General features: G+C 46.6%; 1 protein-coding gene across 3 annotated transcripts in view; it reads right to left on the bottom strand.

The window, feature by feature from the left end:
- Positions 1–26608, bottom strand: part of NAPB (NSF attachment protein beta) — a 40318-nt gene extending 13710 nt beyond the window's left edge. For 2 of the 3 annotated variants that reach the window (XM_079945943.1, XM_079945942.1), the window contains exons 1-4: positions 26131–26186; positions 9752–9831; positions 5099–5215; positions 3343–3420 (exon numbers count right to left, since the gene is read on the bottom strand). In XM_079945943.1, coding sequence (XP_079802069.1) covers positions 3343–3420; positions 5099–5206 — 186 coding nt within the window. In that variant the 5' untranslated portion in view covers positions 5207–5215; positions 9752–9831; positions 26131–26186. Of the gene's footprint in view, positions 1–3342; positions 3421–3511; positions 3559–5098; positions 5216–9751; positions 9832–26130 lie in introns of all 3 variants that reach the window. The other variant, XM_079945944.1, reaches the window with a different exon arrangement.
- Between the last annotated feature and the right edge of the window lie 1170 nt (positions 26609–27778).

Below are 27778 nucleotides of genomic sequence, written 5' to 3'. Positions count from 1 at the left end.
CCTATCAAAGAAAGGTTTCCCATGAATTTCTGATTAGTCAAACATTGTCTCTGAACTGTCCTCATTCTCTGAAGTACTTTGCACCCTTTCCCATCCTAATAATGGGGTTAAGTATGGGAAACAACACCAAATCACTGTGTAAAGAGTACCAGGCTGCATAACCTCTTCCCAGGGAGGGAGCGTACCTACTACTCACCTTCCTGGCTCTTACCGCCCAGAACTCAGGGAACAGTGCTGGGCTGAACCATGTGGAACTGCTGTTTTGGAGGGTAAAAAAAAAGGCCAAATGCAGATGATATGGTGTAACCTGACACGCAGTAAATAATGACACTGGTTCATCAAGACATTATAGCTCTAAACTACAGCTAGAGTTATCATAGTAAAAGAAAAAATCTGTTTGGTTTTTAATAATTAATAATGCTAATTAAACCACTAATCAAATTTCATGGTATTCCCAAGTTTTGACAGAAAATAGTTGGAAAAAAACTTACCTAGCGCTTAACAGAGAAGTTTCAGAGAAAAGAGGTTGGGCACGGGTTATCTTTGGATGTTCAAACTAGTGTGGAATTTTAACACATAGTGACATTAATCAGGCACAAGTCAACCCTTACACGTTAGAATTCAGCCCAGAGTATCTTACAATTTCAAGGATGATAATAAATATCAAAAGTAGAGGGCTTCCCTGGTGGCGCAGTGGTTGGGAGTCCGCCTGCCAATGCAGGGGACACGGATTCGTGCCCCGGTCCGGGAAGATCCCACATGCCGCGGAGCGGCTGGGCCCGTGAGCCGTGGCCACTGAGCCTGCGCGTCCGGAGCCTGTGCTCCGCAACAGGAGAGGCCACAACAGTGAGAGGCCCGAGTACCGCAAAAAAAAAAAAAAAAAAAAAGTAGAACACAGCCGCCAATAACAACAGCACATGTAACAATAAATCCAGACACAAAAAGCAGTTATTATCCTGTAATTTGGATAGCGTGCCAAAGGAATCACAATACTCCTCCTTGGGGAGTCTGGTAGGCGTCACGGTGCTGGAGAACACTGGGCCCTGAAGGCAGAGACCGGACTCTAGGACTGCGCTCACCAGCGGAGTCTTAAGGCAAACGCAACAGCTGAGGGTCAAGCTCAAGAGTCCACTTTGTAGGTGAAACAGCCTTAAACAGCCTTCAGATGGGATCATCCTTTCAGAACCTACGCCCTGAGAACCTGCCATAGACACTTACCCTACACTGTAACAGACAACACGAAATCACGTTCTCCAGGGGCTGAGACGGACACGAGGCAGAGCTCCTCTGGGTCACTGAATATTACTGATTATTATTATATTAATGTTTTACCTGGAAGTCAAAGGAGTATCGTGAGTTTATGGAACTTCACGTTTCCTTGTTCACCAGCTAAAATCTGAGTGAACCAGGGAACACATCGCGGCCACATTAACAGGGAAGAAACATAATGAATCAGACATAAGATGCCTCAGTGTAACTGATTTTTCAAAGCAACATCACGCGCCACCAACACAACCTGGAGAGTCCCGCCAGGGAGGCGAGGGTGAGGACGCTTCTAGACACAGGAGCCCAACGTGAGGCAGCAAGACGAGCTGAGCCCCACGCGTGTGCTGAGTGATGCGGTTCTTACGACGCACCGTGACACGCCCCACGTAAGCGCCAGGAGGTGCTGCCCACGGGCACCCTGCAGAATGGCAGGAACACCGCGGGCGACAGGCTGCAGAAGCTCCTGTGCGTGACAAACTGTCAACTTTGTTCAAGAAGAAGGAAAACAAGAGTTCGCCACAGGTCGTTTATCCACCCTGAATCTTCTGGAGACGCATGTCGTAAAGAGGCTGCCCAAGACCACCCCGGAAGACAGAGGACTGACCACCGAGGACAGGAGCGGACGCAGCGGCCTCGGCGGGAGAAACGCTCTGCCCAGCGGCGCTCATCCCCGCAAGGTGGTTCAGCTCAGTACAGATGTGGAGCCACCCCAGCCACCGGACTCGGCTCCTCCTGCTCTGCCACCGACTCTGCGCCTGGGGCTCATCACCTCCTCCTGGGTCTGCAGAAAAGCTCCCCACAGAGACGGGGAGGACGGCCCTGATGTAGTCAAGGTCTAAGGGCAGCCTCAGAAAAGCATGGCACAGTATGACAAAAACGGCTCAAAGCCAAGTCCATGAAACGAGCCAGAGAGTTCTGAGCTGTGTGACCACAAGGGGCGTCAGCATGAAGTCAAAGGGCGACGTTAACAAGGCCTGTCTGACTGCAGTACCGAGAGGGCCTCCCCGCCCGAGACTCTGTCTGCTCTGGCGGGTGCAGTGTGACAGTGAGGGCATCCTCTGCTCACTCATCAGAGCCTGGGCTCTCGGACACACCAGTAAACCACAGGAAGGTTCGGGCTGACGTGGGGCACCCACTCCAGTGGAGGGAGCCGGCAACACAGGGACGGTGAGCAGGCCATCAGAGTGCCTGTAAGGGGGCCACTGAGGTGGGAGGGCGTCTGGGTGTGTCCCCGCGAGGGCTGAGGTCCCAGTTTTAACTAGGTGGCTGTGATACTTCTCATCACAGTTACAAATGAGCAAAGCTCTGAAGGACAACTGACGTGTGGGAGAAGAGCTCAGGGCAAAGGGACAAGCAGCGCAAAGACCCTGAGGCAGAGAACACCTGTGCGAGGGTCAGCAGAGGTCAGGGTGGCTGCTGCAGGGGGAGCAGGAGAGCAAGGGGGGACGAGGAAGAGGGGAGCCTGAAAGGTGCTGGGTGAGGGGCCAATCCGTGGGGCGCAGGAGGCCACCTGCAAGGTTGGAAACAGTGGAGAAACAACCTGATCTCCTGCGAACGAGGATGGCGAGTTGCCAGCATACACGGGACACTTCAAGCTGCGACGCTGCGTGAGCACAGACAGGAGCACGGGAGCGGGCACAGTGAGAGCGGACGAGGACCCAGCCCCAAAGGGAGAGAGGAGGAACCTGCCAAGGGTGGGGGGCAGAGAACCAAGCGGGAGCCGTGCTCCAGAAGCCAAGGGAAGAGGTGAAACAGGACAGGAAGAGAGACAAGAGTGACAACGGTCCAGCGCGAGCAGCAGGCACGGGGTGAAGGGTGACCTCTGAGAGCTCAGCGTCCGCCCCAGACAGTGCAAGCCGTCGCTCCCTGACTCGCGCCTGCTTCCCACGGCGCTCGGTTTTACATCAACGCCGTCCCCAGTTGGAGGGAGGCAGCCTGGGGAGCTGGCAGGGCTCTCCCTCCTGCCCCAGCCCGAGGTCTCCACATGACCCTGTCTGCGCACGCATCCCTCTGCCCTCATGAGCCCACTGCAGGGTTGCCTGGGGTCCCTGCCCGCCGCCTCCCCCGTCCACACACCTTCTCGATGTCCACCAGCTCCGTCTCGTAGATCTCCGCGATGGTGATGTGGTGCTTGGCCGCGATCGTGAACCTTCCCTGGGGAGGAAACAAAGCAGTCACATCCCGGTTAACTGTGAGCTATCTCGAGGGTTCCACCCCACGGCCGCTCAAGCAAGGCATGTCTTACCATGTCTGTGTAAATGTCGATGGCTGCATTTAAGCAGTTGATAGCCTCTGAAGCGAAGGCATTCAAGAAAGACAATGAAAAATCCATTCAGTCAGAGGGTTCGCTGAGCCTGTCTTCCTGGCTGCTTCTACATGGCTAAGGGGCCCCGCTGGGGCGGGGCGGGGGCAGGGTGGTCGGCAAAAAGCAAACACACGTCCAGCCCCTTGCAGAACCTGTCCACGGAAGTGTCATCAACACCTGCCAATCTATCCACTAAAACCTTAAGTGCAGTGCACTCCTCACTGGTATCACGTGTATGTATTAATTTTGAAAGACAGTACTTTTTGTACAGTGTTAAAAGACGCTAACTTTCGGTGTACTAACAAATACCAATAGGAAGAAAAAATCTAATAAACGAGAGTGCTAATGACACTCATTTTCTGAAACAGTGAGCCGACAGTTTCCCACCACACGGTGGCGTTTACAACGCTGGCAAGCGGTTGGCGGCTCCAAGTTTACTGCTTTTGCTGTAAAGAGGCAGCAGAGCAAAAAGGCCTGACCGAAGGATCAGAAAGACAAGTAGATTAGTGAAAATAAAAGCAATTTCCCCCTAAGCTGCATAAGAAATGTGGATTGTTATGCCGTTAAAAATACAGAAAAATAGAAAAGCTACCCACAAAACCCGCTCAAACCCCCGGCTAGGAATTTGATGCCCTTTTCCTCCCTGTGTTTTCTGGATGCATTTCTATGAGCACTGACGTATTGTGAATTTCAGATTTCGGCTCTCCACGGTTCCTCAGCTGCCGTGAGAACATTTCCCAGGTCAGTGAGACACCCTGACGCCAGGGGTTCAGTGCCTGCAACACACTCTGAAATACTGACGTGAGGTGATTCTACTGTGCACTTAGGCTGTGCCCAGTTTTTCCCCTTTGGAAACTAAACTGTGGCTAATCCTTATACCACAGCCCTTGAAATAGCTTGTTTCAGTGTGATATATTCACAAGAGCTGGGATTTCTGTGTTCAAACGGGCTGCTGAAACAAGGAGGGAGGTTCCACAGCCACCAGTGCACGTGTGGAGGGAGGAGATGAGGCCTTCAATCGCTAAGTGTGCGCTCCTCTAACTCAAAAAGAAAGAACGTCTGCAAAACTTCACCTCTTCAAATACCCAAGATCATTCTTTCCTCAAAACCTAAAGTGTTTGAAAAACACTTTTTAAAGAAGTCACATGAATGCTGTGTGAATAAGCTGTTTTCAACTATAGGATTTTACGACCTCCCATTAACTGGATCTCCACACACACTATTCGGGAGCGAGGGAACACTCGTTTCCTTTAGTGAGCGATGTACACACTCACACAATTAAGGTAAGACTTAGATAAAATTAACGCTAATTTCCAAAAAACTGTCCATAACGCAACTCCGCAATGGAGTTCAAGGAAATGGTGTGGAGCACTAAGCTGGATAAATTTAATAGATTTCGCCTCATAAAAGCTTCAGCTGATTGCAGTTAAAAATCCCCAAATCTCCACCGTCCTGAAGCACGAGCATCTCGCTCTAGCAGCACAACCTGCGTGAGGTCCAGGGGGCACGGGACAGAGCGCGGCTCACCTTGGGGGTCTGCCTTCTTGTAGGCGTTCCCAGCATCCACAAAGCTGGTGGCGGAGTCGTGTTTGCTCTGCAGCTGCATATGGAGCTTGGCTGCCTGACAAAACGCATTTCCTGCAGCTGAAGAAGATAAATGACTCAGTTAGCACAGAGGAGCAAGCACCCTGCAGAGCGGCCCTGCTCCAGGAGCCCGGCCCACGCCCACCTGGGGAAGGCCCCATCCCTGACAGCAGCACACGTGCCTGTGACCCAGTGCACCTTGGGTGGTCACGAAGACGCCCAGGACCCAGGGGGACAGCAACAAGGGCTCCTCTCAGCCCCAGGCCTCCTTCCACACTGACCGCCTGGCGGCGGGTGTTCAGCTCTGTCCCCGGCACAGGCCCCGCACCAACAGGGTGTCTCCGCGGAGGCATGAGGCCAGGAGGGCCCGCAGGCGAGGATGAGCACCGCCCATCTCTCTGCGTCCACTGGCTCACCTGGCATCACCGGAGAAACAGCGACAAAGGCTCCCAGAGCAGGCTCTCAAGGAATGAAGATGAGGCCCACAACTTCTAAAGTCAAAGCTCTTTCCTAAGTTTATGACAAAGTCTGACAGAGACCCATGGGGTTGAACTGTGCATGTCCCACTTGGTGTGGAACTGGCACACCTCCCTGTAGTCACACGGGTGCTGTCCGGGGGCACAGCGTGAGAGGTTCATGCACTCAGCTCTTCCAGAAAAGGTTCTGGATCAGGAAATGTGGCTTCTGGTGGGGCTGAAATGGAGGAATGAAGGAGGAAGGACCGGGCTGGGGCGGAAGAGGTCAGGCCCGCCCAGGAGGCTGTGAAGGTCAGCATGGGACCTGGACGAGGATGAACCCACTTCACCACTAGGTCCTCAAGCGCAGGGGAGAACCAGGACTGGGGGTGGCTGATGAGGGTCTGGAGTCGGAAGTCAGGACCAGCAGGGATGGAGGAAGAGCTCGCCCCATTAGGAAAGGCACGACCAAGAGTATCACAAAACCTCCTGGTACTTAAAAAAATTTTTCAGTCATAAACGTTTCAAAGACATTCAGAAAAGTATAAAAAACAGTGACAGACGCCTAAGAACCCTGATGGTATTAAACATTTACTTTAAATTTCTTTTCAGAAACAGAACAGTCAATTCCACTGAAGCTTCAGTGGCTCTCCGTGTCCCAACCACACTCCCAGAGGAAACTACGTAATTCCCACTGTGGTTTCTGGACCTCCACCCAAGGGAGAAGAGGCAGCACAAACCCCTAAGCCAGCCTGCCCAGATTCAAGTCTTGCTCTGTGCAAGACAAAAGAGTGCCCAGGCACTTCTGAAAATATTTACCCACCAGCATGGCCTGGGCCCTGCCAGTCCAAGCAGACACTGGCCTGCGGCTGCAGCTGGGACTGCAGAAGCCTGCCCGCCAGGCCTTGACCCCTACCTTGGTGGACCGTGAACCCAGAGGCCCAGAGGAGGGGCCAAGCCACTGCCAGGGTGGTGGGCAGGCACCCAGGTCCTACGGGCAGCTGTGAACTTCCCGGTGGCAGTTCAGGAACGTAGCGGCCAAAGAGTGGTTCTGATGGGCTCGGCCTCAGAAGCGTGTAGCCATCACTTGGACCTTCTAGGCAAAACACTCAGAACAGCCTGGCCCCAGGCACTTGCACGCATGTTGGCCATTGTCATTATCACACGTAAATGTCCTTAGAGAACACCTGTGCTTTGCTGTGTTTAAGTGTCATCGTTTCTTTTACAACCGAATCCTCCCCCTCCCACCAATAATTTAGTTTTTGACAGTTTGTGCTGGCCGTCCCAGAACCAATCGTGGTCCATCCTTCCCTGGCTGAGGATAACAGCACGGCATCCAGGCTCTGCCGTGTTGGCTCCACTTCCCCGGATGATCTATTTTCTTTTAATAAATTGATTGATTGATTTTTTTGGCTGCGTTGGGTCTTTGTTGCTGTGCGTGGGCTTTTCTCTAGTTGCGGTGAGCAAGGGCTACTCTTCGTTGCGGTGCGCGGGCTTCTAATTGTGGTGGCCTCTCTTTGTTGTGGAGCACGGGCTCTAGGCATGTAAGCTTCAGTAGCTGTGGCACGCAGGCTCAGGAGTTGTGGCGCACGGGCTTAGCTGCTCCGTGGCATGTGGGATCTTCCTGGACCAGGGCTCGAATCTGTGTCCCCTGCACTGGCAGGAGCATTCTTAACCACTGCGCCACCAGGGAAGTCCTCCCCAGACAATATTAAGAGCTTTGATTTTACAATTTCACACTCCCACCTTCCAAAACTAGGTGCTGGCTCACTTTTTCAGTCTGCACACTTACTCCAAACACCGCTAAAAATGCCAGCTCCATCTCTCCAAACTTGGAAGTGGTTTAATACATGCTCCTTCAAAGACAAAGTTACACACTTTCTCAGGCCCAATTTCCTCAACTGTAAACATCTAATACCTGCCAGGATGACCTCTCAAAATTGGAGTAGCAGATGAATTACTTTATAAAAGAACTTCTAAAACTATAAACAAATGCAGTGGTGCCATGATCACCAACCACTAGGACATGGAAGTCATTTCAAAGAACCTGATTTTTTTTCAGTTTCTTATTTCATTTTTTAACCATTTTTTAAATTGAAGTAGAGCTGATTTACAATGCTGTGTTAGTTTCAGGTGTACAGCAAAGTGTTTCAGTTATATATATATATCTATTCATTTCCAGATTCTTTTCCATTATACGTTATTACAAAAGATTGAGTATAGTTTCCTGTGCTATACAATAGGTCCTTGTTGTTTATCTATTTTATGTATAGTGGTGTGTATCTGTTAATCCCAAATTCAAAGAACCTAATACTTATTAATTCACTACACAAATATGCTGAGTATCTATCGTGTTGCACATACTGGTCCAGGGCCTGTAGGTAGAGCAGAGATAAAGGCCAGAAACACCTTGGCTTTCTAAGGTTTATGTTCTAGCGAGGAACAGCACATAATAAAAGCACAGACAATACAAATGAACAAATGTACTTCATTTATTTTTGCTAGATGGTGGTAAGGGCATCGGAGAAAAGGGAACGGGGTTTCCCAGAAGAGAGGACTGCTATCTTTAAAAGCGACGGCCAGGAAAGACCTAAGACGACGATGACATTTGTAGAAGGACCTGGAAAAAACAGGGACTGGCCATGCCCTACTGTAGGGAAGAGAGTGCCAGAGGGACGGCACAGCACAGGCGGAGCCTCAGAGGAAAGAGCCAGGGAAGGAGTGGGTGGGCAGGAGAAGTGTCCAGAGTCGGGAGGGGATGGGAGATTGAGTAGATCCTGAAGGGCACCGTGAAGGACTGTAGTTCTGATTTGAAATAACATGACCTGACTTAAGATTTAATGGGATTACTTTGTTTTCTTCATTAAAACACACTAGGAAAGTAAAGAAGCAGGGAGGTAACAGTCCAGGCAAGAGATCACTGGGGTCAGGGTGGGGAGAGCACACACGTCCCCCTCGGTTACATAACCGGTAATGTCCTGCTGAAAGGCATTTCCAAAGTTTAGAACATCTGGTCACCAAATAAATAAAGGGTCTTTTTAGATAAGATCACTTTTTACGTATGATTACAGGACCTGAACCAAACAAAAGATGTGAATGCTAATACTCTTTTCTCCTCCATTTTAAAATACATTATAATTCAGGTATAAATGCACTTTGGAAACAGAACATACCTTTTTAACCTACAACTAAACCTATAAAAATAATTTTACAGCCAGAAAAGACCTTTTAGGGTCATCCAGTTCAACAGCATTTTCTTCACTGAAATGATTTTAAAGTGTCAGCCTTAGAAGCAAGGGGGGAAATCGTCACACCGCACACCTCACGCTTACATGATGCAATGTGTCACTGACATCTCGATCAAGCTGGGAAAGCACACGGGGAGACACACTTAGAGAGGGCAAGACCCTGCCTCAGGTCATCCGCAGGTGTGAGGGGCCTGGAGACCCACGTCCTGCCCTGTCAAAGGCTGTCTCCACCTGCACTACAGAAAAGCCCCAGCACAGAACTTCTTTCTCCAGGGGTAGAGGATAAATTTGTTTCTCAAATCAGTGTTAGAAAAAGCCATCCCCTCTCAGAACAACGAAAAGAATTCTGATTTTATTTTGTGTAATTTCCCCCAGTAGAAAACATTATGTTAGAAACTGACGAGTCTGTCAGGGTTTATAGAAATAACACCTCCCACTGCTGCATTTCTCAGTGGATTACAACCAGTTATCAGAGTAAGGAATGGTTAGAAATTCTCCACCAAGGTTTAGGTAAACAAACACAGACTCTCCTGTTTATCCTACTTGTTTTCAATAAGTTTTACTACAACTTTCATTCCTTGCGGTACTGAATTTATTTAAGCACATTAATAAGAAGCAAAGATTACTATTCTTAAATCCAAGTAACTTTTAAGTCTTTTTAATCACCACATGCCCACTGTATGAAATGGTTTACAGACACTAAAACAGACACGGCCTCTATGCTTAAACTTCAGCCAGGATTTCAAGCTTTGTTCCCTTGGATCAAGGCCCCCCCCCCTCCCGGTCCACAGCCAGCAGTTTTTCTAAGGGGAAGGCAGACAGTCATTTCCTCCTTCAAAGTGATTTTAAAGTTATTTGCCTAAAAAGCAAACAAACAAAAACTTTATACATACCACTCCAATTCTTAGCCATCTTGAACATATTTGCAGCTCTGGTATACATTTCACAAGCTTCTTCTATTCTTGTGTTTCCTCTGAGAAAAATTAAAAAATGAGGTTAAGTTTTACTATAACAACCATCCACATCCCTAATCCTCCCCTCCTCCCTCAAACAATAAACATTTAATGAGCACTTACTATATGCCAGACCAGCTTTAGAGAACCTTAACAGCTGTTCAAAGGAGTTACTCTAATTATCCCTGCTGTCCAGATGAGGAAACTGAAGCATAAGAAAGTAGCCACACAGCAAGGATGCCACAGAACTGAGACTCAAATACAGATGTGGCAGGACTCAGGGCTTACACCCTCAACCAGAGTCTTTTCCATGCTTGAAAACTGAAGTTTTACTCATTCTGAGAAATGAGAAGTATATTTTTCAAAGGAAATTAGGATAAAGACATCTTGACACTTTTAACATCCAAGAGTTCAGCACTATGTTTATTCAGACTTAAAAGTAAAAACAAAACCCAGGGCTTCCCTGGTGGCCCAGTGGTTAAGAATCCGCCTGCCGATGCAGGGGACACAGGCTCGAGCCCTGGTCCGGGAAGATCCCACATGCCGCAGAACAACTAAGCCCGTGCGCCACAACTACTGAGCCTGCGCTCTAGAGCCCATGCTCCACAACAAGAGAAGCCACCGCAATGAGAAGCCTGTGCACCACAACGAAGAGTAGCCCCCGCTCGCCGCAACTAGAGAAAGCCAGCACATGGCAACGAAGACTCAACGCAGCCAAAAATATGAATGAATGAATGAATGATACTCAACATCATTAGCCATGAGAGAAATGCAAATCAAACCACAAACGAGCTATCGCTTCACTCCCACTAGGCTGGCTAGAATCAAAAGACAGATCTAACAAATGTCAGGGAGGATGTACGGAAACTGGAACCCTCACATACTCCGGTGCAGGCGGCAAATTGTATAAAAAGCCACTTTGGATAACAGTTTGGCAGCTGCTCAAAGGGTTAAACATAGTTACTATGTGACCTAGAAATCCTACTCCCAGGTACATACCCAAGGGAAATGAAAACAACAGTCCACACAAAAACCTGTACACAAATGTTCACAGCAGCGTTACTCATGACAGACAAAAATGGACACAACCCAAACGTCCATCAAATGATAAAGGAGGTACACACACAATGGAGGAGATCAGACAATAAAAAGGAATGAAGTACTGATCATACTACAACGTAGACGAGCCTTCAAAAAACATAATGTGCAGTGAAGAGCCAGTCCCAGAGGAGCACACCATTCACATGAAAGGTCTACAACAGGCCGGTCTACAAAGACAGAAAGCAGACTGGTGGTTGCCTAGAGCTGGAAGTGCTAGAGAAAAATGAGGGGGGAGGGTACAGAGTTTCTTTCTGGGGTGATGAAAATGTTCTAAAGCTGCTTGTTGTGATTGTTGCAAAACTTGGTGAATATGCTTAAAACTACTCAACTGGACACTTTAAACAGGTGAATTGTATGGTATGTGAATTATATCTCAATAAAGCTGCTCCTCTCCCCTCTAAAAAAAACCCCTTTGGAAGCTATGTCACACAACCAATGATAGGATGGCAACAAACCACACCAAAAATGAAGCGTCAGAATAGGCAAAGCCTTCTCTCACTCACACCTTCATGTTTCTTTTTCTCTACTTCAGAGCTACATTTAAAAGAAAAAAAGAGAAAAAAAAAAGCTAATTATCCCAATGGAAAATTCCCAACTTGAGAAAGCTTTCAAACTTAGCCACAGCTCCTTGGAGCTAACAAAGGCTTGCCACTTTCTGTGTCTTATTTTTCTAACATGTACCAGGAATCTTGAATTGTAATTATAGTGCAATCATTCTTTTTTTTTTTAATTTATTTTTGGCTGCGTTGGGTCTTCATTGCTACTCGCAGGCTTTCTCTAGTTGTGGCGAGCAGGGGCAACTCTTCATTGTGGTGCGCGGGCTTCTCATTGCGGTGGCTTCTCTTGTTGCAGAGCACGGGCTCTAGGCGCGTGGGCTGCAGTAGTCGTGGCACATGGGATCAGTAGTTGTGGCTCACGGGCTCTAGGGCGCAGGCTCAGTAGTTGTGGCTCATGGGCTTAGTTGCTCCGCAGCACGTGGGATCTTCCCAGAACAGGGCTCGAACCCGTGTCCCCTGCACTGGCAGGCGGATTCTTAACCACGATGCCACCAGGGAAGTCCAGTGCAATTGTTCTTATTAAAGGTTTCCAAATAAAACTAGCTTAATTAAAATATATTTTATCCTATTATTTTCAGAAGCAGGTTCAGCTAGGAATAAGAGACCACCTACATTATGCTAGGTTTTATGCTGCATATTTCCACATGCCTTACGTCATCTTCATTATTACAACGACCACAAAAGATCTCCATGTTACAGAAAACTGTACCTGGAGGTCAATGGCTTGCCCAAGGTCATCCAGCCAAGGTCAGTGGTGGAGCTGACACCTGATAACAGGTTCAGTGATGTTTATAAAAATAATGAATGAACCCTGCCTCACCTCTCCTAAAACAGAATCACCAGAAAATTTCTCATGTTAAAAGCACCAGAGAACTCATGTGTCATAAGCAGACATAACTTAAAGAATTCATGAAAAAAATATACTTTTAAGTCACTCCAAATGCCTACTGTGTTCTACACCCATGAATGCTGATCTTTATAAGTTTTAAGGACAAATATTCAGAATTCACATTCAAATAATTCAACTGATCATTACCCAGAGCCCCCATAAGTGAGGTAGCTCCTCAAAAACAGAAACAAGTTTCACTGAGGGAGTCTACATTATAAAGTGATATAGTACAGTACATGGCACCGACCTGCCAGAAATCACTAAGAAAACAAAGTCCTTACCCAGGAGGAGGTCAGAATGCCAAGAAGAGTATTTAACTTCAGGGCTGGAGAAGTCTGAGAGTGTCTAACATCCCCACCCCAGGTTCCAAGGAGATGGGGTGAGAGTCACACGCCTCCCCCAGCCCCCAGGAGCAGCAGAGCTGGGCCCGAGCCTGCCTGCAAGCCCCTGCCTCTCTTAACTACCTTCCCCGGCCCCCACCTGTTCTCATTTTAATGTTTAGGAGGAAAAAAAAATCAGCCTGGGAAAAATCACAGCCCATTATTCCAAAGAGCTCCAATGACATCTACACGCAGACCAGCCTATTAATCCTCCACTCATCCAAAGTCTTGCATTTTCCTCATGGTGAGTGAGAGCTATCTGGGAGCAGCGGGAAACTGCAACTGAGCACGTGCGCAGGTGGGGGCCAGAGACACCAAATCAAGAGCCGTGGGGACCAATGACACACACCAAGAGATATGCCCCAGAGAAGTGGGGCAACTGCTGAGGCGGAAAGAACGCTGCTCTTAACCCTCGAGACCTGGCGCAGAAGTGTCCTACCGCGTGACAATCACTGAGCTGTGATGATGCCAAAGCAGGACTAGAGACAGAATTCAGCTTCATCATCAGAACACCCCGAAGGGCTGTCAAACCGTGTGGAAGACTGAACACAGGGATCACTCTGAGTTTCCCAGGGCTAGGAGGGGCTCCTCCTGCTCGTTCACCAGTGACACCACTCCAGCCACCAGGCCGATGCCGGGACAGGGTCCAGCACAGGGCCTGGCTCACAGGCCTCAATCACGAGGCTGAAGACCCAGCGTCTGCATGGAAGAAACAGCCCACATCACAAATTTGCAAGTTCTCCCATGTGTCCCTCAAAACAAGCAAATACAGAAAGCTTCCCGAAAAGAAGTGAAAAATTCAAAGTCTGTTTAAAATACCTCTATCATTAAAGGAAACAGTTTCTCTATTCACAACACTTCTGACACCAAACGTGGGTTTTCTATGCTAAGCAACTCTCCAATTCCCTGCGGCCACCAGCGGGATGTCCTGAAGTGCGGGTTGAGCACCCGCACTTCAGGTGCCCGTTGCAAGTGCTGGGTCCTCCGTTCTTCTGACTGACCGGCTACAAATCAGTAGTTCCCACAACCTCCTCCTCAAATTCGATAATTTGCTGGAAGGTTTCACAGAACTCAGAGAAACACATTCCTATCACTGGTTTCTTATCAAGGACACAGCTGAGAAACAGCAAAACGGGAGACAGGCACAGGGCAGGCATGTCAGGAGGGCACCCGGAGCCCCCCTCTCTCCAGGAGCCCCCCTCTCCCGGGGAGCCCCACTCCCCCCAGGAGCATCCTCTCCCTGGGAGCAGCACCTCCATGTGTCTCCAACCCGGAAGCTCTCTGAGCCCCATCGTGTAGGGTTTTTACAAGGTTCATGGCAGAGGAACTGACTACCCTGGTGACTGACTCAATCCCCTCGGGGGTGGGACTGAAAGTTCCAGCCCTCTAATCACTGGCTGCTTCCTCTGACAACCAGCCCCTATCCTGAAGCCATCAGGACCCACCTTGAGTCACCTCATTAGCATAACCCAGGTAGGGTTGAAAGGGGCTTATTATGAATAACAAGACGCCCCTCTCACCCTCACCACTCAGGGTCTTACAAGCCTTTACCAGCTCCGTGCCAGGAACCCAGGGTGGAGAACAAATATATATATTTCATATATCACAACATCACAGCCATATACAACTATTTATTCTACTTTTTACCCTCCAACAAGCAATTTACTTTCATCTGATACTTTATATCTGTAATCTCCACAGATTCTAAAACTTGGGAGTTTTCCTAGATAAACTTAACCCTTTCAGGGTTATTTTAGTTCTGGGTTTAATATGTCTGTAAACAGTCCAGCTTCCTCCACCTGATGACGAAGCAGAGCGCCTGCAGCAGGTGGAATGCAGAGGCCCCAGGGAGATACTTTGCTTAGTGCTCACTTGAATTCTTATACCAAATGCCTGTAACTGCTTGACTGAAGTCCTCTGCTTTTTCACAAACCAGTAACAGGAGGAGTAGTGCAAGCACGCAGGCCTTGGAGTTGGACTGCCTACCACAAACGTAGGCATCTGTCTGCTCCCCTCCCTCCCCGCCCCCCAAGAGCAGACACAGCTCCACGCCCCAGAGCACCGCCCCCAGAGCAGCTGGCAGGAGACAAGCAGGGGCCTCATACTTGACAGGTGGCCTCAGTGCTTTGCCCTGGACCCTGGGATTCCATCTTCTGAGAACATCTCACTTTATTTCCATTTATGTAAGAAAAAATAATCACAGATTCTCAGACACAGGAAACAATCTGAGACATTTAAAGACTGTCTGACAAAAGTATCTGCATTTAAGCATAACTTGCTGAAATAAAGTTACAAGAACAGGTGCAGCAAAGAAAGCTACTTGGACTTTATTTGTAATAGTCCCAATGCCTTGACTTGACATGGGGAGTCACCTCTCTTGAAGAGGAGAGATATGTATAGATTGGACCTTTTAGTAAAACAAACCAAGATTCTTAAATATTACAAGGAAGCCAAAAATAGGAATTACTGGATAAACTCAGAAATGACACACACAACATGACTTGCCAAGAGAAGTTTTTATATTTAATTTCAATCTTTATAAAAATTCAAGTTTTAAACTGAACTTAATCTTTCAGACTTGCGATTCCCATAGGACAACGACGGCTGCCTAAATACAAGCGCGTCCTCACATCCTTGAGAACCACACAGATCGACAAGGAGCAGATACAACCACCCGTAATACACCCACGGCAGAACTAGCGGACAGAATTCAACAAGACTTCATTTAAATAAAGACCCTGAACTAGCAGAGACAGGGACACAGCCCCTGCTAGAAATCAGGAGGGGACGCCTGGACACAAGACGGGGTGCGGCAGGGTCCCAGCAACAGCAGCTCACAGGCAAGACCCCAGCAAGGAGGGGCCGCAGAGTGGGGTCAAGGAGGCAGGTATGAGACCTGGAGCACCTGGGGGGCTGGAAGGGTGGCCTGGCTAGAGGCGGCAGACTCCAGAAGACGTGCTTCTGCGGGAGGGAGGGGGAGAGGAGGCTTGGCAGTGAAGGGAAAGAAAGCGAGGTGGAAATAAACTCAGGGTCTTAGGAAACGGGAGGAGGCAGAACTGGAGTGGCAGCAAGTCCCAGCCCACCCCCATGACCCTAGTCCTCAAAGAAGCCGCACTAACTACTGCTAGAAGGCGGAGCGCTCAGGAGGAACCAGGCTTCCCATTTTGATCCTTCCCCAAGTTAGGGATATGCAGCAGACCCTCTCTTGTGATGGGTCTGGCAGGGACACCAGCTGTGCTCGCAGTCAGCCATGTGATCACCGACACACTCACAACCATTCTGGACCCAGATGCCCGCTCTGCTTTTCACTTGCAGTACCTATTCAACGAACAGCAAGAGACATTCAACACTATTATAAAATAGGCTTTGTGCGAGATTGTTTTGCCCAACTGTAGGCTAATGGAAGTGTTCTGAGCATGTTTAAGGAAGGCCAGGCTAAGCTATCATGTTCGGTAGGTTAGGGGTATGAAATACATTTTCAACTTACGAGGGGTTTATCAGGACATAACCCCACTGTAAGCGGAGCAAGAATAACTGAACCTCTCCGATACACACACACCCTGGATAGAGGGGCAAGTAGAACACCCTCTCTGAGTGGCACATAGGTAGGTAATGGATTTTTTCCAGGGCAGACAAAATACTAGATCCTAAGTAAGAAAACCGAGCGAAGGGTATTAAAAAAGATTCATGGCATAAAGGTAGCCAGTAAAATAAAATTATGAAATTTCCTAAATAAAAAGCAAAGAAAAGATCACATGAAGAAAAACTGCAAATAAAACACAATACGGTTGACCCTGGAACAGTGCGGGGTGTTGGTGCGCTGACCCTGGTGCAGCCAGCCCTCCAAACACGCAGTCCCCCGCCCGCACCCTCGCGTTCCACAGATCGGGCAGCACCGCAGTACCTACTACTGAAAAAAACCTGCGTGTAAGTGGACCCACGCAGTTCCAACCCATGTTGTTCAAGGGTCAGCTGTACATAACAAATATAACAAAATGACAGAATTAAAAATCAACCATATGCTAGTCATACCAATAATGTAAATGTGCTGAAGATGTTTAGATTTGCTCACAAATCTAAACAAACAAAGCCCAACTCTGTGCTCAATATGACAGACACAACTAAAATAAAGCTATTCTGAAAGCCTCAAGATAAAGGGCTGGTCGGGAGTTTGCCAAATATGTCAACCTGCGTTTGTTAGATTTGTTGCAACAAGAAATATCCCCAAGTCTTCCCAAAGCTTCTCTCTCTTTCTCTCACTCTACCTTGTGCTGGTTGTGACTCTGCTGGCTATTTCTCCGTGGGTCTTCTCTCTGATCTGGAATGCGGCCCCCATCGGGTGTACTCCTCTCATGACGGAAGCACAGATGACCCCTGCAGCTTCTGCTCTCACTTCCTACTTCAAAGTCAGTCCCGGCCACCTTGCCTGGCACTGCGCCTGGACTCAACGGGGAGGGGAGGTGCCCTCTCCCTGGGGTGAGGCAGCACAGGCCACATGGCAACAGGCATCAGGTATAATCCTCTTACCTAACACAGCTCTAAAACAGGCAAATGCAAGTAACAAGAAAGCAGGGATTGCTGGCATCAGACAAGGTAGAATTTGGGCTCAAAAGTATCAAATGAAATAAAGAAATTCACTTCATAATGCTAAAGATACAATTCAAATGAAATTATATTAATTGTGAATATCTATGTACCGAAACCTGGCAGCCACCTTTCTACAGCAGAAATTACAGGAATCCTAAATGCCAAAATAATCTTGAGAAGGAAGAACAAAACTGGAGGGCTCATACTTCCTGATTTCAAAACTTACTACAAAGCTACAGTAATCAAAACAATGTGATAAAGGCATACAAAAAGACATACAGACCAACGAACTAGAATAGAGAACGCATGAATAAATCTTTGCATATATGGGCAAATGATTTTTGACTAGGGTGCCAAAATATTCAACAGGGAAAAGACAGTCTTTACAACAAACGGTGCTGGAAAACCGGATACTGACTTGCAAAAGAATAAAGTTGGACCCTTACCTATCACCTTATACAAAAATTAACTCAAAATGGATCAAGGACCTAAATGAGATACTTAAAAAAAAAAATCTTAGAAGAAAACAGCAAAAGCTTCATGACACTGGATTTGTCAATGATATCTTGGATATGACACTAAAGGCACAGGTTAGAAAAGAAAAATAGACGAATTGCATTTCATGAAAATTAAAAAAAATTTATGCATCACAGACACTATTCACAGAGTAAAAAGGCACCATACAGAATGGGAGAAAATACCTGCAAATCACATACCTGATAAGGGATTAATATTCAGAATATAAAGAGAACTCCTAAAACTCAACAATAACAGAAAAAACAAACCAATTCAAAAATGTGCAAAGGACTTGAATAGACATTTCTCCAAAGAAGATATATGAATGGCCAATAGGCATATGAAAAGATGCTCAACATCACTAATCATTAGGGAAATGCAAATCAAAGCCACAATGAGATATCATCTCACACCTGTTAGAATGGCCATTATTAAAAAAAAAAAAACAAACAGAAAATAACAAATGCTGGCAAGCATGTTCAGAAATTAGAACCTGTGTGCACTGTTGGTGGGAATGTAAAATGGTACAGCTACTGTGGAAAAACAGTATAGCAGTTCCTCAAAAAATTAAAAGTAGAATTACCATATAATCCAGCAATTTCATTTTGGGGTATATACCCAAGAGAATGAAAGGCAGGGTCTTGAAGAGATATTTGTACAATCATGTTCATAGCAGCATTATTCACAATAGCTAAAATGTGGAGGCAACCCTAGTGTCCATTAATGAATGAATGGATTAGCAAAATGTGGTATATACATACGATAGATTATTCAGCCTTACAAAGGAAAGAAATTCTGAAATATGCTACAATATGGATGAATCTTGAGGACATTATGCTAGGTGAAATAAGCCAATCACAAAAACACAAATACTGTATGATTCCACTTATATGAAGTACTCAGCATAGCTGAAATCATGAAGAAAGTATACGGTGGTTTCCAGGGGCTGGGGGAGCAGAGAATGGGTAGTTATTAATGGGTATAGAGTTTCAGTTTTACAAGATGACAAGAGGTATGGGATGGTGGTGGTGGGTGCACAACAATATGAATGTACTTTAATACTACTGAACTCTACACTTAAAAATGGTTAAGATGGTGAATGTTATGTGTATTTTACAATAAAAAAAGAATTAAAAAAATTACAATAGATCCAAGAAGACAGAAATACACTCATAAAAGGAGATATTAATATAACCTTTTAGTCCAAAACAGGTCAAGTGGACAAAAAATATAGACATGAAAGACCTAGACAACATAATCAGTAACCAGATCTCAGGGATCTCTAGCAAGTCACACACTCTGAAAAGAGAAAACCCACTTCTTCTTAAGGGCACATGGACCACTAATGAACACCAATCACATATTAGGTGGCAAAGAAAACCTCAGTATGTTCTCTGACCATAATGAAATAAAGCTAGAAATTAATAAGATATAAAAAAGGCCCTTCTACCTGGTACAAAACCCTCAAAGAACTCCTGGGTCAAAGATGAAACAAATTAAAATAAAAACACTATATATCAGTATCTATGGGATGCAATTAAAACAGTAATACAGTTATAAAGGAAAATTCATCCATGAATATTTGGATCCATATAAATAAAATAGAAATAATGAATTAAATACCACCCCTCACCCCCCAAAAAAGCCAAGGGAAAAAAACAAAAGAAAGTAATAAAGGCGAAAGAGAAATTAATAAGGTAGAAAACAGGAAACTAGTAAAACTCATAAGTTAAAATATCAGTTGTTTAAAGAAAAAGAATCAAGACAAAACGGGGACAAGCCCTAACACATAAGTAAGAAGTAAAAAGAGGGAAATAACTGCTGCAATAACATTTTAAAAGTCATAAAAGACTACTTTGCACAACTCTGCAAATAAATTTTAAAACTTAGATGAAATGAATAATTTCCTTGTAAAATACAATTTACCAAAACTGACCTCAGCAGAGATAGAAAGTTTAAACATTATAAATTCCAGAGGGAAAAAAGAGAAAGTTATCAAAGAAATACCCACCAAAAAGCCCAAGATGATTTCACTGTAAGAGGATTCTATTTAAAAATCCAAAGACCAGAGCATGGGAAAAAAGAAAAACTTACAAATTCTTTTTATGAGAGTACCTGTGACATGCGTGCCTGTGACATCAATACTTCAATCTGAGAAAGACTATACACAAAAGAATTGTAAATAAAAGAATTTGAAGTAAAATATTTAAAAACAGAATCCCATAGTAAAAATAATACATTGCAATCCAGAGGGGTTATTCAAGGGATGCGAGCAGAGTTCAATATGAGGCTATCCATTAGTTAATATACGAATAACTAAGAAAAAAAGTCACGCTTACCTGACAGCTATTGAAAAGGCCCTCATTCAATCCCTAATGAAAACACCCATTAAAACCGAATTGGGGGGCTTCCCTGGTGGCACAGAGGTTGAGAATCTGCCTGCTAATGCAGGGGACACGGGTTTGAGCCCTGGTCTGGGAGGATCCCACATGCCGCGGAGCAGCTGGGCCCGTGAGCCACAACTACTGAGCCTGCGCGTCTGGAGCCTGTGCTCCGCAACAAGAAAGGCCGCGATAGTGAGAGGCCCGCGCACCGCGATGAAGAGTGGCCCCCGCTTGCCACAACTAGGGAAAGCCCTCGCACAGAAACGAAGACCCAACACAGCAAAAAAATAAAAAATAAATAAATAAAAAGGCTGTGCTGAACTGTATGGAGGAGTTCGGGCTTTCTGAGCGTTGGCTGTCCTGGACTCCTTGGATGGCGCCTCACAATAAACGCTGCCCTTTCGGTCCTAAGCTAATGAAAAAAGAAAAAAAAACGAATTGGAAGATACTTCCTTACGGTGAAAAACATATTTTAACCCAAGAAAGAACTGATCTATTACTTTGTTAGATTTTAATTAAATTACCATTACTTACGATAAGCTCTATTCAAATACAGACGTGATTAACACTCTGAGATTCTATTTTCAAAGTCTCCTTACTGCGCACTCACAAGCATCGCTAACTGAAAATTCCTAAGGTACGGAAGTTTCACCCATTTTATCATCTAATCAAATGAATGTAAAGTGAAAGCATAAAAACAGATTATAGAGTCGCCTTTAACTAGGATGATCCTCCGTCCTGGTTGCGGGGACACTCCTAGGTTATACCCGTTTTCTTGGCAACTCAAAAATATCCCAGTTTGGACATGATACTCACAGCCACTCTATAACTCACAGAAATAGGGAAATATCTGAAAAATTTTTAAAGTAGAATTATAAATTTAAATGTTACTTACATATAAAAGATAATATTTGGAGATTGAGAATTAACTAAAATCAAGAGGTGAAGGAGAAAATGCACTGCCACATAAGCTATGTGGCAGGGTCGACAAGTATTATCTAAAATTAATCAATCTGGTAGTAGAAGTATTCTAAAATTACTTAGACTTATGGCAATAACCATCAAAAGAATCAAAATGAAAGTTAAATGGTTACTTCTGCTGAGTAAGATTTAGGAGAGTGAGGACTCAGGGAAAATTTTACTTTTCAACTGAAACCCTTCTGTACTCCTTGCATTTCCCTACCATATATGGATTTATTACAAACACATATTTAAGAAAACAGAAGAAAGTGACATGAACTCCCCTGCTCTTTGTTACCTTTGCTCTTGAAGCTAGACAAAAGTGTACAAGAAAACAAATCAACATCTGTATCCGCATTCACCATAGTCCACGCGCGCCTGCCATAGCCACGTGCTGCGGGAGGTGCTGGGCCAAAGCCACCAACTAAGGCAGACGCCCCAGGACCTTACATCCTAGAGCCACAGGCCACCACAGTCCTCCCTACTTCTTGTAAAGGACTCTGCACCTCGCAGGGCTCACAAGAATGAGAAAATATATGGTGAACACTGCAAAAATGCAGACAGAAAAAGGCCAATCTTGTGAGAGTTTATCACTTGATATACAAACTGTAACTTGACATTGACACTCAAATTAGGAAACCAAATGATTATAAGTAGCAGTAATATAGCTCCGTGCAGCTTAATAAGCATTCTGACACCTCATTCAATCCTTACAACTCTGACAAGTAAATTCTTTCCCTCTGCCCATTCATTCAAAAGCCGAAAAAACAGAAGCTGCGAATATTATTTACTTGGCCAGGGTCACCAAGCTAGTAAACTAGAATCTATATTTGGTCTTCTTACATATAATAGTATGTATTATTATGCTTCATACATAATATACCTTATATAATATATAATTGTTCAATATATAGGTTATTCTATTTTTTCTTTTTTTTGGGCTGTGTTGGGTCTTTGTTGCTGCGCGCAGGCTTTCTCTAATTGCGGCAAGCGGGGGCTACTCTTCGTTGCATGTGTGGGCTTCTCATTGTGGTGGTTTCTCTTGTTGCAGAGCATGGGCTCTAGGTGCGTGGGCTTCAGTAGCTGTGGTGTGCGGGCTCAGTAGTTGTGGCTTGAGGGCCCTAGAGCACAGCATAGGCTCAGTAGTTGTGGCACATGGGCTTAGTTGCTCAGCAGCATGTGGGATCTTCCCGGACCAGGGCTCGAACCCGTGTCCCCTGCATTGGCAGGCGGATTCTTCACCACTGTGCCACCAGGGAAGTCCTCTATTTCTTATTACATAGAAAATAAAGAGTAAATATACATATATATTTCTTATACTATACTACCTGTCTCTGAGTAAATCTGAGCTTAATGCTTTTTTTAAAAGTTTAATCTGCATTTGAATATCTACTGTAACTGAGGCAGACCTAAATACTTTATAAATGCTTTCACATGCCACCATATTTTGGCAAAATTTAAACACAATCTTTGACAAAATAAAGCTAAGTGAAGAATACTGATAATGGCCTATAATTCTTAAGAAATATTCCCAATTTTTACAACTAGCTAAGAAATTATAAACTTATAGTTATTTCAAGATAACCCTACAGGGCCTTTCAATAAATTTACTTCAACACTGCCAGATTTACAGCTCCTTATAAGCTTTGAGACTGGGGAACGTTCAAGAGCACGAGAAGGAAGCATTAACCATCCAGAACATCTTCCCACGGTCTGTCTTAAGCCACTTTCTCCATGTGCGCTGGGCAGTGTACCCAGTGTGGTCTCCTATAACAAGAGAGATGCAAAGCTATCTTGCTGTCAGACCCAGGTCAGCTAACCATCATACCAGTAGTTAAGATGCTAAATTAAAATTTGAAATTAACTACAAAGTTCAATAGCTCATCTCTGGAAACAAATGAAACCGAAACACAACTCTTCCGGTGGTAATTTTGCTATACTAAGCTCGGTCAGCAAAGAATAAGTTTTAATTTCATTCCACAACTACAAAAACACATCACTGTTTAACTGGCAGCCAAACAGAAAGACAGACCACCACGACAGTGGCTTCTTGTGATGGCTGCATCCCTCAGCAGCTCCTTTCCTGCAGGGGGACGCGGGGAAGGAACACTGACATCTTGCAGACAAGCCTAGACTTGTGCCTTACACACAGAAGAACGCATGACTGACTTTTTCTCGGGAAGACACAATGCATATTTTCATCTAATTTTACTGAAAGCAACAAAAAAGGAAGAGCTACAGAACAGTAGTGAGAATACAGTATTGCCACAAAACTAGCGTGGGTGGTGGATCAGCACTGAGTGAAGGGGACCAACTTCTAACAGGTTTTAACCTGCAGCTGGGTTAATGAGTCCGTTGTGTGAAACATCTGCAGTGAAGTACACTGAGCACCTTGTGATGGCTGCCCCAGCCCCAAACAGCATCACGTGCCCCCTTTAAAGCACTGTTAGCTCTTAAACAGATGGGCTCGGTGATACTGGTGATACTCATGCAGGTATGTTTTGTTAATTAAGGAGCCTGACATGAAGATAGATTACACTGTGGTTTAAATAAAGGAAAACAAGTAGATGGGAAAATTCTCAGGCTAAGGGAGTGGGGGTAGGGTGGAGGAACATATATCCCAGCTTATAAGGGTGATGACAGGGGCAAGTGATGCTAGATGTAACATCAGATTCTGAACAACTGAAACTGATACAGAATCTGTCTTCCCACTGTCACTGAGAGAGAAACTAGGCGTGGTTTTCGGCTTCAAAGAATTATGTAATGCTATTAAACCTCACAGAACTCTGAGTACCCTCTTCCCCAAGTTTTTCTGGAGCCAAGTATTACTAAAAACACAGTCTTCCATAGTATAAACAACCCTTACATGGTGCAAAGCTCTTTCAAATACTTTATTTCATTAAAAGACCAATGATACAGTCCAAAAGGTCTCTGGCTCCGAAATCCTGGCAAAGTCACTTGATCTGTCTGGCTGCTTCCTTGATAAATAACTGGGCCTGAAAATTTTGATGAAGATACTAATTAATATTTCATAATCCCCATCTTCAATGACTAAATGTTTTACAAGCATATACTCACAAAACCCTCACTCACTATGAGATATACCTTTCTTACCCTCATTTCATAGCCCAGGAAACTGAGGCACAGAGGGGCTAAGGAACTTGCCCGAGGTCCCAAAGCGAGGATAATAAACTGACCTGCTGGATCCAGGTCAGACCTAGGATGCAATGACTTTCAAGCAAACTGAGTGTGAATGGTGAGGATGAAGTCTTCCTACACAGCCTGCCAATGAAACAGGTGATCAAAGGCCAAGGAGAAAAAAGACAAGAGGCCTTTTTAAAATCCCTTAAGGATTACTGATTCAAGATCTGGCATACTTCCACGAAAACAATAACGCAACATCTCTTCACAGAAAGGAGCACGCCCCTGAGAAGCATCAAGTGCTCTCCGGCTTTTTTCCTCTGCCGATTACAGATTCCCTTCCAGGGAAGCACATCTGGACTTGAAATGCTGGGCCTTTACGATCACCTCCCAGTGTGAGGTGCTATGACATTAAATTTTACATAAATAAACTGTAATTGTTTTGTGAACAACCAGAGAAAGGAGCTATTGTTTGGTGTTAGCATCGAGTATTAGGCAGTGCTCCTTATGTCTTGCCATAACTTTCAAAGGGGAACAAATTTATAATTCACTGCTACAATGCAGACCACACATCACATGAGAAATTTAGAAACCAGCTGGGATAAATGCCCCGAGAGATTTTTGAGGACAGGAACCCTTACCTTTCTGCATCTTTGCACCCTGCACTACGTGCACTGCATGAAACCTGCATATGAGCATTTCCTGGGGATTATCAACAACGGTAAAGTATTACCAAAAGAACGAAGGTGCCAAGACTAGCAGATTCCAAACCGATTTTGTACAGAAATAAAACTGCGTCTAATCATGCAACAGTTAAATACGGACCCCCGGTCCTTCTCAGAATAAAAACATGCTCTGGGTGTTGGCCGAGGACCTTTCACTTCCAAAAGGAAAAAGAGTAAACCACCACGAACTTTCTGCCTCTCTCATCCTAAACAGCTGAATCATTCACATATTCAACCGCCCAGAATTCTTCCAAGGACTGTCAATGCAGGCTCTGCTTCTTGGGAAATCCGAATTTAAGACCTTCCCTAGGAGAGCACAGAAGAATTATAGGAAATGAACGGGATTCCCAAATGACGCAGACTTAGAGGAGTTGCGTTATCCCTAATCCAACAGGAGGCCCTGGATATCACATCAATCTCCAGTGAAGGAAAGACACCAGTTTGAGAAAACGTACTCATTCCTCCCACGGATATTTATTAAACCTGTACTTGGCGCAAGGCGCACGGGCACCGGGTGGTGGAATGCGGCTGCCGCGGCCCCACCGCCAGCCTGACGCCCCCAAAAGACCGCGGGCCAGGCGCTGGGGCTGGGGGTCCGGCACCCAGCGCCTCACGCCCACACGGGTCTCCCGAGCTGCGTGGGTTCACTCGTGGCGAAATAACAAACCGGTGTGGCCGCCGCGGCGAGGGTCACGCACACCCGCGCGGCCCGTGGGACACCGCACCCGCGCTGGGGGGGGGCCCTCCGGGGGTCATAGGGAATCCCTGGAGGGCGCATGGGGGCCCCTGGAGCTCCGTGGGGTTCCAGGGGGTGCGTTGGGAGGGCTACATGGGTTCCAGAGTATCCCTGGAGGGCAGGTGGGGGACTCCGGGGGTCCTAGGAGGTCCCTGGAGCGTGGGGGTGCCAGGGGCGTTCTGGGGATTTCAGGGGGCGCCAAGGGGCCCTAGGGGAATCTCTGGAGGGCGTGTGAGGGTTGAGGGCCCCTGGGGCGTTCTGGGGGCCCCCAAGGAAAGTGGGGGGGGGGCCGCCGGCCAGGGACGGAGACCCCCGATCAGGGCACGCGCGGTCCGGCGCTCACCCAAAGAGCCCTCGGAGGAAGGAGTGGGAGGCCTTGACTCGCTTCTCGGCCTCCGCCATCAGTTGCACCGCCTCTCGCTCCTTCCCCGCGTTGTCCATGTCGCCAGCCGAGACCGCCGCCACAACCTCCTCTATGAGTCGGACGCGCCTCCCGCGCCTCCCGCGCCTCCCGCGCCTCTCGCAGCAGCGGGCCGCGCAGCCTGTCGGGAGTTGCAGTCCAGGCCGCGCCCGGACCGTCCTCTAGCAGCTGCGGGGCGCGGAGGCGCAGCGTGCAACCTGTCGGGAGTTGTAGTCCAGGCCGCACTGTGCGGCGGGAGCGAGCGAGGCGTCCACTACCATACCCAGAAGGCCGCAGAGTCCGCGGGCGTCGGGGGCCTCGAGGCGGGGGTCCTGACCCTCTGTAGGGCCCTCTGCGAAGGGGAACGTTAATCTTTTAAGGATGTGGGGAACGGAAAGGAGCCCGTGTCTTCCAGAGAAGACCGCCTCAAACTCAAGCATCACGTTGGATCAGGAGTCTGCCCAGCACGACCGTGGCCGGGGGATGGACGGGGACGCGGGGACAACGGGGTGGATGAGGACACGGCGGGTGGCAGGCTGGAAAGCTTTACTGCACGCGAATTCCGCGAGCGTGTAAGGCGGCCAGGGACGCAGCTGCAATAACCTTGCGATGCCCCGCCCACCCACCCTCCAGCTCCAGCAGGAGGAGGAACCACGTTTATCTTCAGAGCAAGGCATTTAAGAGGGAAACCGTTGCCCCAATATAAATTCAGAGTTGGGGCTTCCCTGGTGGCGCAGTGGTTAAGAATCTGTCAACCAATGCAGGGGACACGGGTTCAAGCCCTGGTCTGGGAAGATCCCACATGCTGTGGAGCATCTAAACCTGTGGACCGCAACTACTGAGCCTGTGCTCTCGAGCCCGCGAGCCACAACTACTGGAGCCCCCGCGCCTAGAGCCCATGCTCCGCAACAAGAGAAGCCACCGCAATAAGAAGCCCGTGCACCACAAGGAAGAGTAGCCCCCACTAGCCGCAACTAGAGAAAGCCCGCGCGGCGCAAAGAAGACCCAACGCAGCCAAAAATAAATAAATAAATTTATTTTTTAAAAAATTCAGAGTTGTTTTTCAGTCTCTGCATATTGTAACTTTCTGTCGGTCCTCCTCCTTGGTTAAAGAAGACTTGCATATATGGGATATGTGCATAGTCCTCTGTTTTTACTGACTGAATTCTTTTCAATGGATGTGAGCCATTGAGCTCTCTTATTCTTTACATAATGCTGGCCATAGTGTGGAGTGGGTCTCCTGGGACACAGTTCTGCCTGCCAGGAACTTATAATCTCCTAGGAGAAGTATCCGTAGATAGACGCTACCCTGTGCCAACGATTTCCAGGCCTGTCCTGGAAGGACAGGGGGAGTTATTTTTTAATGCAAAGTCTAGGCCATTTACATTTGGTAATGCTAAAACAGAGGTGGTGAAGCAAATATGAAAATCGCTGCGAAATGAGAACTTGTGACAGTTTCAAACTATTAATAAATACACTGTGGGCACTGGCACACAAAATACATCTAAGCAAATGAAGCCTGAACTGAGAGAGCAAGGTAAGAAGGGCGAAACTCCTAAAAAGAAAGGTCACTAAAGCGTATGTCACAGAG

The sequence above is a fragment of the Stenella coeruleoalba genome, assembly GCF_951394435.1.
Source record: "Stenella coeruleoalba genome assembly, chromosome: 15".
NCBI lineage: Eukaryota > Metazoa > Chordata > Mammalia > Artiodactyla > Delphinidae > Stenella > Stenella coeruleoalba.
This window is presented reverse-complemented; position numbering and strand designations above follow the sequence as displayed.